The sequence below is a fragment of the Girardinichthys multiradiatus genome, chromosome 15, assembly GCF_021462225.1.
Source record: "Girardinichthys multiradiatus isolate DD_20200921_A chromosome 15, DD_fGirMul_XY1, whole genome shotgun sequence".
NCBI classification, from domain to species: domain Eukaryota; kingdom Metazoa; phylum Chordata; class Actinopteri; order Cyprinodontiformes; family Goodeidae; genus Girardinichthys; species Girardinichthys multiradiatus.
Window position 1 is genome coordinate 7442484 of NC_061808.1, and position 17048 is coordinate 7459531.

Sequence of the window (17048 nt, forward strand, 5' to 3'; positions counted from 1 at the left end):
ATTGGGTTCTGCCTTTATGTACATTTTACTTATGATCACTGTTCTTTTAAGTGTCTTATTTTGGGTGTTGGCCTAAATCAGGTTGTTGTATAAATGTCTGTAGATGCATGTCCCTCCTATGTTCTGTGTAAATCTTTGCATTTCATGTGATGTTTCCACAAGTGGTAATACCAGGGGTCTACAGCTGCAGTACTGTTGAGAGTAAGACACAAATTGGTTTGCCTTCCCACCATCATTTCTTGAGACTGAGAGGGCAAATAAACGATTAGAGTTGTATCCTGCAGAACTGGGTGTAAAAAGAAGGTAATCAGTCCACACAGACATGCACACACGCAAACACTCTGTCTGCAGACTCTTTTTCAGGGGTGTGGAGTGTTTAGTGGGATCTCTTAGCAGCACCGATGATTCCTGCTTTGCTTCAGTGTAAAGGTCAACCTGACCTCTATATCCCCCTTTAATGAAAAAGTCCTGACTGAGCGCTTTTTAACCACTTTCTCAAACACTCACAGGGTCTGAGTAAGTTCACACTCACAACTCCTGGTGCTCATTTCATCTCTGACACAACCTTTATGTCCGTAGTCTTATCTATTTGTTTTATGTTGCCTTTCACTTCACTTGTATTGGATGTAGTCCGTGCACAGCGTGGGAAACTCAGAGGTCCAAACTTGTTCACTGACAATAAATAGTGAATTGAGAAATGAAGTGAAATAGTGAAATGAGAATTTTGTAACATTCATTAACATCTTGACAAATAAACTATTAAAAGTCAGCATACTTTTAATAACAGACTGAACTCAGTGGGAAATTTTTTCAGCCTCAGGAGACATTGTTTGGAATGATAAATGGTTTATGAGGCATGTTATGCTGCATATTTAGCATGAGGTTTATTGATTCTTAACCAAAACCAAACATAGAACTTATAAAACTGTAATTCTTCTTCTTTTTGAAGTCAGGCTTATCTCTCTCAGCAAATTAGGATGTTGAAAAGGTCAGTCATTTCAGTAAATCCATAATTTTATTCTGTTAATAATAAAATTATGGATTTGATGATTATGACATAATTTAGCTTCTCAGAAAATCAAATGCATAGGTGTCATGTAATGGATGTGGACCCAAATGAAAAGCAGATGACAGCAGTGTTCTATTGCTGAGGAAATTTTATTTAGTAAAGGCCTTACAATATAGGAGCCATTACAGGTGACAGATAATAGAATGATTTGATAGGAGGTAAAGAACTGACTGGCTTTTAACTGCTGGGGAGGTGATTGAGTGACATTAGAGCCAGGTGAGATTAATCATTAAAGTGCAGTGCAGTTGGGAGAAGAATTAAACTGAGGAAGTGAGGGAAGGTCACTAAGGAACATAGAAATGATAACACAAGGATCTGAACACGACAGGCCAATACAAACTCTGCATAAACAGATAATTTGTTTCCCTCTTTAAAGGCTGCAAAAACAAAATTACATTATTCTGTTCTTGCAACCTGTTAATTTTCTTGTGTGGTGTCCAAGCAATATGAAGGCTTGTGCTGCAGTAGGAGAGACCTATGAGGACTTCCCAGGTGTTTTGCACATGAGTTCCTGTGAAGTATGAGAGTCCTGGCTAGAGAGAGACAGAGAGAGCTATGTTATTGAATCAGAATCAGCTTTATTGCCAAGTTCGTACATACAACAAACAAGGAATTTGACTCCGGTACACTTTGCTCTCTGGGTTTCTTTTTTTTTGTTTGTTTTTTGCGTTATAAGATATATTCTGCATATATGTTTGTCCTTAAATACATATATACAATATACACATATACAAGGTGGAATTGCGACTTCAGTATGAGGTTGTTTTGTACTCTATTGAATGTTCATCAGAGAAACAGCCTGGGGGAAGAAACTGTCTCTGTGGCGGCTGGTTTTAGTGAACAGTGCCCTGTAGCGACGGCCTGAAGGTAAAACTCTAAATAGTTTGTGTGCAGGGTGTGTGGGGTCGACAGAGATTTTGGCAGCTCTTTTCCTGACCCTAGACCTGTATAAGTCCTGGATGGAGGGAAGGTCAGCTCTGATTATTCTCTCTGCATTCCTGATTATTCGTTGCAGTCTGGACCTGTCCTGTTTTGTGGATGAGCCAAACCACATTGAGATGGATGAAGACAGGACAGACTGAATGATGGCAGTGTAGAAGATGACCAACAGCTCCTGTGGAAAGTTGAACTTCTTGAGTTGCCTCAGGAAGTACAGTCTCTGCGGGGCCTTCTTCTGAACAGTGTCTATGTGTGACGACCATCTCAGGTCCTCAGAGATGGTGGTTCCTAGAAACCTGAAGTGGTCCACAGCTGACACAGTATTGTTGAGGATGGTGAGGGGGATGTATGCGGATGGTGTTCTTCGAAAGTCCACCACCATTTCCACAGTCTTGAGTGGGTTGAGTTCCAGGTAGTTCTGACAACACCAGTGTACCAACCAATCCACCTCCTGTCTGTATGCAGACTCATCACCGTCCTGGATCAGACCAATGACAGTGGTGTCGTCTGCAAACTTAAGGAGTTTTACAGACGTGTCTGATGAGGTGCAGTCATTTGTGTACAGGGAGAAGAGGAGTGGGGATAGAACACACCCCTGTGGGGCACCAGTACTTATTGATCTGGATCGGGAGAAGATGCCCCCCAGTCTCACCTGCTGCTGTCGGTCTGTCAGGAAGCTGTTGATCCACTGACAGGTGGAGGCTGGGACGTTGAGATGGGTGAGCTTCTGGTGGAGGATGTCTGGTATGATGGTGTTGAAGGCCGAGCTGAAGTCTACAAACAGGATCCTTGCGTACGTCCTTGGACGGTCGAGGTGTTGCACGATGAAGTGTAGACCTAAGTTAACAGCATCATCTGCCAACCTGTTTGCTCGGTAAGCAAACTGCAGGGGGTCCAGAAGTGGGCCTGTGATGTCTTTCAGGTGCTTCAACACCAGCCGCTCAAAGGATTTCATGACCACAGACGTCAGGGCTACAGGCCTGTAGTCATTTAATCCTAGGATGGTGGGTTTCTTGGGAACCGGGATGATGGTGGATCGTTTGAGGCAGGAGGGGACCTCACATTTCTCCAGTGACTTGTTGAAGATCCGGGTGAAGATAGGAGCGAGTTGATTAGTACAGGCTTTCAGACATGATGGGGAGACGTTATCAGGTCTTCCAGCTTTCTTTGTTTTCATGCGCTGAAAGAGCCTGTTTACCTCTTCCTCTGAGATCTTTAGTGCAGGCAGAGGATCTGAAGGTAGGGGGTTGGTTGTTTTACGGGTCAAATTTGTTCCTGAATGGGATGTGGAGGAGATGGTTTGAGTTGTGAACGGCTTCCTGTCATGTCTGCAGTAGAAGCCATTCAGACGGTTCGCCAGGAGACGACTCTGTTCAGGATGTGGGGGGTCTGGGGTGCTCCTATAGGCAGTAGGTTTCTCAGACCAGTCCATACAGCTGAAGTGTCACCAGTAGAAAGGCTGTTCTTAAGCTTCTCACTGTAGCTTCTCTTGGCTGCTTTGATCTCCTTTGTTAGTCTGTTCCTGGCCTGCCTGTACCACGCCCAATCTCCACTGCTGTGAGCTTCTTCCTTTTCCCTGCGCAGATTCCTGAGGTGTGGAATAAACCATGGCTTGTTATTCCCAATGGTGCAGAAGGTCAAGGTCTGCACACACATGTCTTCACAGAAACTGATGTATGATCTCACCACATCAGTTAGTTGGTTTAGGTCAGTGGCTGAGGTTTCAAAAACAGTCCAGTCTGTACATTCAAAGCAGGCCTGTAGCATCTGCTTTGATTCCTCAGTCCACTTCTTAACAGTGTGAACCTTGGGTTTTGCAGCTCTTAGTCTCTGCCTATAGGTTGGGATGAGGTGGATTAGATAATGATCCAAAAATCCCAGAGTAGCCCTGGTAACAGCATGATATGAGTCCTTTAAAGCTGTGCATCAATGGTCCAGTGTGTTTTTGTCTCTGGTGGGACACTTAATATGCTGTCTGTATTTGGGGAGTTCATTTGAGAGGTTTGCTCTGTTACAATCTCCCAGTATTATGATGAAAGAGTCCGTGTATTGTTTCTCCACATCTGTAATCAACTCAGCAAGATGTTTTTCCGCAGCAGAAGTGCAGCCATGCACTGGAAAATATGAGCCAATTATTATAAACGAGGAAACCTCTCTCGGTGAGTAAAATGGCTTACAGTTTATGGAAAATTACTCCAGATCAGGACTACATGTTTTCCCAGCACTTTTATGTCTCTGCACCAACCTTCATTTATATAAAAGCAGATTCCGCCTCCTCGCCTCTTCCCCGATAGCTTCGCGCTGCGATCCGCTCTGAACAGCTGGTAGCCCGGCATCAGCATTGCGCGGATGTTTTCACTCAGCCATGTCTCAGTGAAGCAGAGGTCCGTGTTTTTATTGGTGAGAAGAAGCAGTTCGTCCATCTTGTTACTTAGAGAGCGGACATTTGCCAGATCGATTGAAGGCAGTGGTTTGCGAAGTCCTCTTTGGCGGAGCTTTACCAGCGCGCCAGCGCGCTTTCCCCTCCGACACTTTCGGCGCAGTATCCCGTAGAGTGCTGCGGCTCCGCTCGTCAGGAGTTCGGTGTAGCTCGGATTGATCCCAAGACAGGACCCTCTGATGTTGAGAAGTTCCTCTCTACTGAATGAGACCTCAGAATTGTGGCCCGAGACCACAGTACTGTGACTCGAAAAACATAAAAACACACAAAATACACAAAGAAAGAGAGAGCGAAGCTCCGAGGCGGCCATCGTCGGCGCCATCTTGATGTATACTTGAGTAAAATAACAATATTTACCTATTCTTGAGGTTTATATATTGCCCTTAACACTAAAGTAAGAATCTAAATCAAGACAAAAAGAAAAGAACACAAGGATAAACTAAGACTCTCAAAACAAGAGTACTCTATGTACAGAAGGAACTGAGTGACACAAACCAAACTAAACACAAAATTATCCAAAAAGAAAAAGAAAACACTAAAACCCACAGATCATGACAATAAAAGCACAAAAAGTTAACAAGTAGCATTTTTCTCCCAGTGATTATTCTGATAGGGGCCTTTAAGTGATGATTAGTCTTCTGATGTATGAAAAAGACACGAAAGCTTGATCTGTTTCCTATGAGCAGCAGCTGGAGATACGCATCTACTCTCTGCTACCATGAACAGCATTAAGTGGGTTTAGAAATTTACTATAATATACTATAAATTTGCCCATACAGAGAGAACAGCATCTAAGAGTGTCTAAATTCTGAGATGAGAGCTTGATCATTGTGCATCAAGTTTAACCATGAAAAGTAATAGAAAATTAATGAACAGTTGGGCCATTTTATCAAATAGGATTCCAAGTGAGTAAAGCCTTCAACTCAGCACGTGTTCAGTTATTTTAATGTTCAAATGCTCCTCTGTTTTGGAAAATTGGCACAGGACTTTGTTTTATTGCCGTCTCTGATGTAATATTCTGAAAGGTAGCAGCCATACCACACATTCCTCACTGCTAATTGGTATGAAAGGTAAATCATTTAAAAAAAAATTTTTTTCGCTTTTTGACCGACTTCCCTGCTAGTTTAAAGCATGTGATATCATTCAGGTTTTATATCTTCTAAAGAGCCAAGCAGATGGAATGGAGCTAAAACACAGCTCGTGTCCAAGAACGCTGGCAGACCAACAAATCGTTCAGCGCTGGTTTAGAAACACACATAGTCTTCACGCCACAAGGATTTCTTTCCGTTTGTTTATGTTTGAATTTTCAGTGTGAGCCTGAAAGGTTATTGTAGGTCAAACTGAGTAGTGATGATTGGAGCTTTTACAGCTGGTCCATCGCATTAGCCTCTGTAGAAGGTAATATAGAAGAAAAACATACACGATTAAATATACTCGTAAATAGCTAAATACACCTGAGAGGTATTTAAATTGTCAAAGAATACATGAATTATTCATGTATTTTTACATATAAATGTTTTAGAAGTTTTAATTTGGGGTATATGTCGTATTCCACTGAATTTTAACTCTTCAGATTATTAGTTTATCTGAATCATTACCTTCAAATAAACTAATAAACATCTAAATGTTGTATAAAGGTTCATATTAAAATTAGAATAGGTTTTAATTAATATATAATGAAGAATATAGGTTTTATACAAATTCTTGGTCATGAGAAGTGGGTTAACTGACTTATATTTAATTTTGTTTTTAGTTTAGGAGGGGATGGAAAACAAAGCCATGTATCTGAGCACAAATGAAGAAAGAGAGAGCGGCTCCATGTATGAGGAAGTCTACGATGGACACAGCTTGTCCAAGCTTAATCTTTGTGATGAAGGTAAGAAACATTAGCTGAATTCAAGGCTCCTGGTTTTATGAAATTTGTATTTTAATTTTTTCATCCAGGGACAGTTCTGGTTGGGGCCTTGTTTGGACCAGGTAGACCCATCCTTTGTACGTGGCCCCTTCTCTGGATAGGGACGGGAGTCGTTGAGGGCTGACATCGGTGTGGGGGCTCAGAGTCTGGACCAGGGTTGTTCAGGTTTGGGTTGTGCCGGCCCTAGTCTGGGCTGGTACTGGGGCGGTATGCCTTTCTTCACCCCAGAAGGAAAGGGACTACCTACTGGGTCCGGGGTTGGTTACCCCTCTGGGGTATCAGTACCTGGAACTGGGAGTATACAGGTCCTTCTCAAAATATTAGCATATTGTGATAAAGTTAATTATTTTCCATAATGTCATGATGAAAATTTAACATTCATATATTTTAGATTCATTGCACACTAACTGAAATATTTCAGGTCTTTTATTGTCTTAATACAGATGATTGTGGCATACAGCTCATGAAAACCCAAAATTCCTATCTCACAAAATTAGCATATTTCATCCGACCAATAAAAGAAAAGTGTTTTTAATACAAAAAACGTCAACCTTCAAATAATCATGTACAGTTATGCACTCAATATTTGGTCAGGAATCCTTTTGCAGAAATGACTGCTTCAATGCGGCGTGGCATGGAGGCAATCAGCCTGTGGCACTGCTGAGGTCTTATGGAGGCCCAGGATGCTTCGATAGCGGCCTTTAGCTCATCCAGAGTGTTGGGTCTTGAGTCTCTCAACGTTCTCTTCACAATATCCCACAGATTCTCTATGGGGTTCAGGTCAGGAGAGTTGGCAGGCCAATTGAGCACAGTGATACCATGGTCAGTAAACCCTTTACCAGTGGTTTTGGCACTGTGAGCAGGTGCCAGGTCGTGCTGAAAAATGAAATCTTCATCTTCATAAAGCTTTTCAGCAGATGGAAGCATGACGTGCTCCAAAATCTCCTGATAGCTAGCTGCATTGACCCTGCCCTTGATAAAACACAGTGGACCAACACCAGCAGCTGACACGGCACCCCAGACCATCACTGACTGTGGGTACTTGACACTGGACTTCTGGCATTTTGGCATTTCCTTCTCCCCAGTCTTCCTCCAGACTCTGGCACCTTGAATGCAGAATTTGCTTTCATCCGAAAAAAGTACTTTGGACCACTGAGCAACAGTCCAGTGCAGCTTCTCTGTAGCCCAGGTCAGGCGCTTCTGCCGCTGTTTCTGGTTCAAAAGTGGCTTGACCTGGGGAATGCGGCACCTGTAGCCCATTTCCTGCACACGCCTGTGCACGGTGGCTCTGGATGTTTCTACTCCAGACTCAGTCCACTGCTTCCGCAGGTCCCCCAAGGTCTGGAATCGGCCCTTCTCCACAATCTTCCTCAGGGTCCGGTCACCTCTTCTCGTTGTGCAGCGTTTTCTGCCACACTTTTTCCTTCCCACAGACTTCCCACTGAGGTGCCTTGATACAGCACTCTGGGAACAGCCTATTCGTTCAGAAATTTCTTTCTGTGTCTTACCCTCTTGCTTGAGGGTGTCAATAGTGGCCTTCTGGACAGCAGTCAGGTCGGCAGTCTTACCCATGATTGGGGTTTTGAGTGATGAACCAGGCTGGGAGTTTTAAAGGCCTCAGGAATCTTTTGCAGGTGTTTAGAGTTAACTCGTTGATTCAGATGATTAGGTTCATAGCTCGTTTAGAGACCCTTTTAATGATATGCTAATTTTGTGAGATAGGAATTTTGGGTTTTCATGAGCTGTATGCCAAAATCATCCGTATTAAGACAATAAAAGACCTGAAATATTTCAGTTAGTGTGCAATGAATCTAAAATATATAAATGTTAAATTTTCATCATGACATTATGGAAAATAATGAACTTTATCACAATATGCTAATATTTTGAGAAGGACCTGTAGAGTATGTTTGGGGAATGTGAGTGAGTGTACGACATCCACTGTTGTGTGTCTTTACGTTGGGTGCGTGGTGTGAGTGTTTTTATGTTTATGCATGAGGGTGGGAATGTGTGACTGTGTGCCTGTTTTTGTGTCAGGTTGGGTCTTGGGCTGCTCCGTCTCCTGGATCAGTTTAGGCCCCCCTTTTGATGTGGGGCCTACTTCCTCCCCACCACACTCCCTGCGAGGGTTGGTGTCTGCCAGCTGGTGTATTGGTGGTTCTCTGTGTCCAGGGCTGACTGCTTTGGTGCGTGCCGGTTCACTCCCGGTGGCTGCTTGCCGGGGGCTGGGCAAGTTTCTTTTATAAATATCAATAGGTGCAAATGGGTTTGACCAAGTTTCAAGCACTTCATGTGTGTACAGAGAAAATACCATCTGTTAACACGGATGAAGTTGAACATACTAAAACCCTTTGAAAATAGAAGGTATTGTGGTCATGCTCTTGGCATTTGTTCTCCTCTTGCTCTGGTCATCTAAATATCCAGAAGTGACATCTGTATTTGTGTGAGTTCAGGTGCAGCTGAACAACCTCACAGATTTGATATTCTCAGGTTTCACTCCACAACTTGGCCAGTTTGCTGGGAAAGTTTGAGATAACATTAACAGAAGAACTTGTTGGGATTCAGTTCAGTTTGTTCAGTAATAAACGATGGGTGAAGTCAGTAAAGGATTATATTTCCTTTATACTTGATGTTCTCTGTCTGGACTATACTCAAACTTATCTTATTGTAAGCAAAGGAAAAGTGTAGTTAACTTTCAGCCAGTTGACATGCTGACCTGGTTACTTTTTAATTGCTAACCTAATTACTTACTAATTTACAGTGTGGTGAATAGGTTTTGAATATTTGCCTCCTTACAGATGTAATCTGGTTTTTGCATTTTCATAACACTTCAGTGTATCAGATCAAACAAATCTTTTATTCTGAACAAGATGATCTGAGAAAATATTTTTCAGATTATGATTTCAGTTATTTAGGGAAGAGGCTATCCAAACTAAACTTGTTCAATGTGTGACATGTCTGATCACTGCCAGATATGCAGAGGAAGAAGAACAAGAAATCACTTTAATAAAACCTTTCTGACAACATAATTTTGAGATAAAGAGGTCAAAAACCAACAGATTATTCCAAGATATAATTCAGTTTAAGAACTGAAAAGAAACACAGTCATTAGCATTCATCATCTTGGAAATGGTTACAAAGCGATTTCTAAGGCTTCAGGACTCCAGTGAATCACAGTGAGACTTTTTCCGCAAATGGAGAAAACATGGAACAATGGTGAACCTTCCCCGGAGTGTCCAGCCTACTGACTCATCCAGCAGAACCCAGAATAACATACAAAGCTTAACAATAACAATAAGCACTGCAGGCCTCACTTCCTTCATTTAAAAATCAGTGTTTGTGATATAATAATAAGAAACAGACTGGGTCAAAATTAGTTCCAAGGCACAAGAGAGCATAAAGGCCTGTCTCTCCTTTGTAAAAACATCTTGATCATCCTCAAGATGTTTAGAAGAATATTCTGTGGACTGACAAGACTAAAGTGGAACTTCATGGAAGGTGTGCATCCCGTTACTTTTGGTGCAAAAGTAACAGCACTTCAGAAAGAGAACCTCCTATCAACAGTCAAAACATGATGGTGGTTTTCAAATATGATTTTCTTCTTAAGAATCTTGACGATTTGCTGTAATTGATGTAACTATGATTTCTGTTCTCAACCTAAAGATCCTGAAGATTAATGTCTGGCCATCAGTTCAAACACACGTGGGTTCTGCAGATGATCCAAAGCACACCAGCAAGTCCACCTCTGAATAACTCAAACAAAAGAAGGCTTTTGGATTGGCCTAGTCAAATTCCTGACTGAAGTCCCATTCAAGATGCTTTCGCATGACCTTATACTGGCCATTCAAGCTCAGAAACCTTCTAATGTGGCCGAAATAAAATTATTCCTCAAAGATTTAGACTAAATTCATCCACTCAGACGTAAATGAAATATTATTAGTAATTGCAAACACTTTAACCCAGTTGTTCTTAGACTTAGGGGGCAATTACTTGTTTTGTATAGTGCCAGATTGGTGTGGATACATTTTTTTTATTAAATAATTTTTTGAAATGAGTAATAAAGTAACTATTATTTGATATCAAAATTTGTTTGATAATCAAAGATATTTAAGTGTTACAGAAAGCAGGACAAAATTTAAATAATCTGTAAGGGGGGAAATACTTGTTCACAGCACGTCTGGTTTACTACACCAACACATATATATCCTGAATCATACATTTAAATGCAAATACAACTTCCTTTTTTTTTTGGTTTTTTTTTTTGCAGTGACCTTAAAGTAGATATTAATGTGTTCAAAATCTATCTGCCAATGCTAAAGAAACTGTTTAATAAAATTTAAATCAATTTATAGCCCAAACAAATAAGAAGAGTAAATGAATATGCATGTCATCTGCAGAATGGAAAATAGACCTATTGTCAACTTTTGTTGACAGTAGGTGTTTATGCAAAGCTCACAACGCTTCCTCTCTGCTCTTACTTTATTACATAACATTGTATGTGCAGGAATATGGTGCTGAATTGGTTTTCCTTGCTGACCTAAATCAAGAATGCCAAGTTGCCCTAAACTCTTAAAACATTTACTGCACACATGAGTTCATAATTTCCTCCTGAGACTTTATTTTCCAGTCTATCTGCATTGGGTTAGGAGCTTTTTCTTCCTTGGAAGTGTGTTTTTAAGACAGGCCTGTCTAAAATGAAGACGCAGACCAGCATGGTGTATTATTTGTTTCTATAATGTACATTCCAGCCATGTGACTAACACACGCACACACACATCTCAGCCAGCTGTGTTTGTCTTACACTGTGGCTGTGTGTGTGCATTAACAATCTACCTGCATCCATTGATTGATTGTCACGGTCCAAATGAAACCAGGCTGTTAGGAGACTGCGCTACAGAATCAGTGTTTGTTTTTAAAATTGGGACAAAGTCCAATATCCTGAGTGTTCACAGGAACAAAGAATCTATCATCATTTGAAAATCCCAGTGGATCTAGTATTTATCACCATGTGGACTCCTGATTATTTCCCCAGACACCCAGGGCCTTTTTACAGCACATTTTCAAACAGTTTTTTTATTATTCAAATACTAGTCTACAGTTCACTGTTGAGTCAGAAACATGCTACACAGCTGTATACAACGTAGAGTTTAAAAAGACTATCAAGCATTCTAACCCAGAAAAACAAGAAGATATTGATTTCTTAGTAAGTCCAGGCAATGTTGTGATGCATTGTAAAAAGATCTTCATTCTCAATTTCTTGTAATCTTATGATCACTTTCTCAAAGTCTAGTCATAAAAAGAAGACCTGTGGCTTAGGCAGTAGTTTCCACCTAGAGAATCATAGCTTAGAGACAGTTAATTTGGGATTCAAGTTTAAAATCTTTGTAAAACTGAAACACATTTTCCAGGATGCTGCAGGGCAAATAGAAGCTAGACATTGATGATGATAATTGTTGTTATGTTTTTGTTTTATATTAAGGAACTTGATATCCATCCAAGACAATACTATTATGCTCAAACTTAAATATTATTGAAAAGTTCATTTCATTCATTGTCAGTAACTCAATTCACTAAACGCATTATATAGATTAATAGCACATAGGGACTGATTTTTGCAAGCCTTTTCTTCTGTTAATTAGGATGATTTTCCAGTTAAAGCTAATGAAAACCAATAAAGAAATAAAGAAAAGCATGTTTAATACCTGCTTAAAGGTTGTTATTTTCTTAAGGTACTTTTATAGTACATTAAGATATAGTAAGGTATATAGTATTTTGAGAAACGAGCCTCATCGGAATGCATGTTATGATTTATTGAATATGACTGTATTTACTGAAGACAGTTGTGCAGTGATTGAACTGAAGCAGAACAATTAGAATGAATGGGCAAATATATCTGCTAATCATCAGCAGTCCAATGGTAAGGAATATTGTCTTTTATCATTTCAGTAGCAATTACAGTGAAAATAGTATGGGGTACGAAATCAAGCCCTGTGGCTCTCTACAGTTAGGAGCACTTTATAAGATTCTAAGAAAGTATGGCTCAATGTAAGCAAATTATAAAGAAATTAGGAGTGGTTTAAAACTTTTGAACAGTACAGTATCTTTTAAAATAGGGAGACTATCACTGCATTTATGATTGTCTTATTTAAACCAGTTTTAATGTGCTTTAAATAAAGGAAATTATCTTATAAAGCAAATTTTCAAAAAATGAAGTTTTAAAAATGCTTTACAGTCTTGTACAGAGAAACTGCCTTAAATCTGTCTTTATGTGAGACAAGAAGTTTGAGGTCCACTTGTTCCAGCAACTTAAAACCTTAAGAAAGAATTAGTTTTGCCTGTCAGATGAACATGTGCGAGAACTTCAGAGAAGTAAAGACCGTTCTGGTTACCAATGAAGAATGCGATTTCATAAGTAGGTTTGAAAATTGATTCATCTTCTTGACCTGAGGGGAGTGTTTCCATCATCGAACCTGTCACTGCTTCCCGCTAAGCTGCTCAACACACAGATACAGAAACAGCTTTTCTATCATTTTTAACAATCACTGTGTCCGTTTTACCAAGCTCGTGTCTGACCCTGAGATGACAGTTAAGTGCTGACATGAGTTATAGTAATAGCTCCTCAGTGAGTGTGTGCAGTTCATGCAGCAGAATGTGATGCATGTCATTGGAATAAGTGCAGTGCAATGTAGAGAATTTGCCAGAAGATGAAGATTATGGTTGAAGTTTATATAAACCAGTGAGTGAAACTGGACAAGTTGTCAGATATTGTCATGTTTCCTGGGGTGTAAACAAAACTGCTATAGTCAAAAATATTATAACAAGCTGCTAAAACCTTCGTTTTTTAATTTTTACTTTGCTATGAAGTGACCAACACCAGTTTTCCATTCATTTCCATGTCCTTTTTTTCCTGATAGCTGCAAAATATTTTTCCATCTTTTGTTTTCCTTAGTGTCTGGAAAGCGCCGCAGGAAGCAGGACCAGTGTTGCAGTCTCCTGAACTCCCTGTCAGCCATCAAATATGCAATTCTGTCCTTGTACATCTTGGTTCTTCTGACCATCTTTGGACTCTGCTTGGCAGGTAGGGTGTGCAACTGTGTGAGGTTTTTCTGTCCAACGTTGCATAGTCTTAAAGGTATGAATAAAGCTTTGTTATTATGTGATAATGGTATAATGAAACTTTAGTTAATACAAAAACTTCTTCAGCACATGATGTGCTGCCATCTGTACCTTTCAGATCCAGTTTCAACTGCTGACTTGCAATTGTCTGAAAAATGTATCAGTTTTTCCATTTTTTTTACTTGTCTTGTTGATCTAGTGGGGGAAAATAAAATTAATTTCTACATTGAGTAAAGTGGTTGAGTAAAATGGAAAGGATACATGTTTTTTTTTTTTACATTATGTATTCATCCCCTTTTACTTTGATGCCCGTGAATAAAATCCACAGCAGGTGGTGCAAAGAGAGCATTAACTAGACAAGCTGCGAAGAGGCCCATGGTAACTATGGAGGAGCTGCAGACATTAACTGCTCAGTTTCAAGATCTGCTGGCAGGACAACTACTTGTCGTTCACTTCAACAATTGCCTTTTATGGAAGACTGGCAGGAAGAAAGCTGTTCTTGAAAGACAGGAAAAGAAAGTAGGTCCTATTTCAGTTTACCACAAACCTTACAGGGAACAAACGTGTGGAAGAAGGGTCTCTGGTCAGATGAGACCAAAACAGAACTTTTTGGCCTACATGCACAACTCTATGTGTGATGGGATAACATTTCTTGCTTCTGGTAATATATGATGATGGCAGCATCACACTGTGGGAAGCTGATCAGAGTTGATGGTGAGATGAATAGAGCAAAGTACAAGGTAATCCTGGAGGAAAAATCTGTTTAAAGCTGTGAAAGACTTGAGACTGGGTTGAAAGTTCACCTTTCGTGAGGATATTTACTCAAAATATACAGGTTTGGTTTAGATCACAGCATATCCAAGTGTTAGAATGGCCTAGACAAAGTTCAGACCTAATTTTAACTGTGACAAAACTTGAAAATTGTTGTTCACAGAAGCTCGCTATGCACTCTGATTGAGCCTGTGCTATTTTACATAGACATAGCAAAACATTCCATCTCTAGACATGCAAAGCTGGAAGATAAACACCCCAAAAGACTTGGAGCCGATACAGTACAAAGGTGGTTTTGGCGGGCTGAATTCATATGTATGCCACAATTTTTGAAAACTGTGTTTTATTTGCCTTGAACATTATATAAAATCCGATTAACATACATTGAAATTTGTAACTGAAAACTGACACCGTGACAAAGTCTGAGGGGTGATTACTTTTGCAAGGTACTGTATCAAACCCGTGGATCTTGGGAGGATTTTTTGGCAAAAATAATATCTGGACGGTGCATTCAGGTTCATGAATATTTGCAGTGTTAGGATCTTCTGCCAAGCCTAAGTAGCTCAGTTCCCCGGTTTTAATTCTGACTCAATTTGATCCCAAATGGGAAACTTTTCAAACATTTTTTACATGGAGCCCTTTCAAGGCTGCATTCTTTGCTAATGCTGGATGGATACCTTAGTCAGTATATCTTTGGTGTTGGATTAACATCGGTCTGTTGGAAAAAATGAATCCCTTAAACAAACCCAATGCTGATAACTGTGTTTAGTTCATCAAGCTTCTGTCCAAGAGAAATAAAAAGGACTTAAAATATGTGGTTTTGGCAACTTTTTCATGTTGAAGGAACATGCTGTCTTTCCTTTGCTCTCTAAGGCTTTCATGCATATGACGTCAGTCATTGGCGTGGGTTGAGTGATAATATTCGACTTTGACATAAATTCAAACACAAATACACTTTAAAACCTCACTCAGCTAGTCTTGAATGACACTTTTGAAATCGTGTTCTCTGAAGACTATTTTATTCGCAGTCTGTAAGATACAGACTTTGAGTAAATAATTACTAAAATGGGATCATTTTAGTTTTTCAGTTCTGTACATTTTCTAAATGCACCAAAAAATAAAATTTTGCATTGTTTTTAGAAGAATTGTTTGCAGATTTATGACGGAAAAAACAAATCAAACCATGTTAACACAAGCCTGAAACATAACATTATGAGGAAACCAGTGGCGGATGCTGGTCTTTCAAGGAGGGGAAGCTCAATTTCAAGATCGCAGATTCGCTGATTTGCTCAATTCCCTGTCAATCAAAAAGGGATTCAGCCTCAGACAGATTATCCAATCATCATGCAGAAGCTGAGCGTCCGGGCCAGCAGAGGCCAGCTCACTGCCCCATACCCCCAGAGACGCTGAGCGTCTGATGGGCGGGACAAAGCCCAGCATTTTTGCTTCGCTATTGAACTTGCTGTTTAAAGCACTGTGAAGCTGTGGGAATGAGTGAGAGGAAAGCCGCGTCGTTACCAGTGATAAGAAGCTGATTCTACACAAAAGCTGAGCGCGTTGTAGCGCATATTTAGTCAATGACATGTACACACAACAGTATATATTTGATCGCTTATTTTTTGACATTTTCCCTTACAGTCTTAGAGCAATCGCCACTGGTGGAAACCCTCAGCGTGAAAACTTTCCATCATGCTTGTACATCATAACAAAGGAGGCAGATTAGTCATTCATATAATATCCAAACGACTGCTAAATGTCCAAAAGCTTGCGTCGGAACAAGTTTTCCTTTCAAACATCATCTCAGTTATTGGCCCTTAAAGAGAAAAACTCTGCAGTGGAAATTTGGACATACCAAGTTATGGAAATTAATATTAGCTATTGTTATTTTATGTCATTCAGTCTTGTAATAAATTCCCGTGTCTTCAGAGCTGACATGGCATTGCATTTTCTTCGCTCTTGGGTTAATTTGAAAAACCCTGGAATGAAACAACAGATGAAAAAAGCTTTGGAGGTGAATCAGACTTACCTACTGCAAACCCCACTGTGGCCTCCTTATAAATGTCAGTACTTTCATTATAAAAGGAAGACAAAGATAAGCTGAAAATGACAGAAGGAGAAAAATCTGAAAAAAACATGTTACCATCAGGTCTGCATGATGTTGGTATAATCAACCGCTTAACTAAATCCTTATTTCAGCCTTCTTCTCCCGAAGCCATCTAGACATCATCTGTTACCACGTGCTTGATGCCATTCAAATGGATGCCACTCTGACTGAATTCCTAGGCTCAGGGATCTAGTTAAGCATTTGGAGCAATTTTACTGTCGTCGCAACAGGATTTTTTTTTTTTTCCTAAGGCTACTCAATGAGGCTTTTTCAAAAAAGCAGTCCAACCAGGCCTTTTTAAATTAAATACCAGCCATCCAAAATCTAAGTGGCTCCAGAATAGCTGCACAGGAGGCCCCCTCGCCACACATGCACACACACTCATTCATAATACACGAGTGCATGCACAAACACATCTACAACTTCCACTAGTGTTCAGAGGTGAAACATTCAGCTCGATGCCTTCCACATCTTCCCTTTTTTCAGCCCTTACTTTGCCTTCTTGACCTCCCTTTAGCTCCCACTGTCTACAAGGCATTCAGACAAATTGATTACATTTATTTATAGAGATTATAGCCTCGTTTTAAGCTGGAAACAGCTGTATTTATGACATAAATAGTACAGTTTCACTTGTATCAGCACATCTGATCTTAAATTTTAGTTTTGAACAAGTAAATAGTCAAAATAAAATAGA

At 40.1% G+C, this 17048-nt stretch overlaps 1 protein-coding gene across 3 annotated transcripts in view; it reads left to right on the forward strand.

Moving 5' to 3' along the window:
- scara5 (scavenger receptor class A, member 5 (putative)) overlaps positions 1-17048 on the forward strand; it is a 105842-nt gene that overhangs the window by 10946 nt on the left and 77848 nt on the right. For 2 of the 3 annotated variants that reach the window (XM_047388159.1, XM_047388160.1), the window contains exons 3-4: positions 6202-6324; positions 13313-13441. In XM_047388159.1, the coding sequence (XP_047244115.1) occupies positions 6213-6324; positions 13313-13441 (241 nt within the window). In that variant the 5' untranslated portion in view covers positions 6202-6212. The remainder of the gene's footprint in view (positions 1-6201; positions 6325-13312; positions 13442-17048) is intronic. The other variant, XM_047388161.1, reaches the window with a different exon arrangement.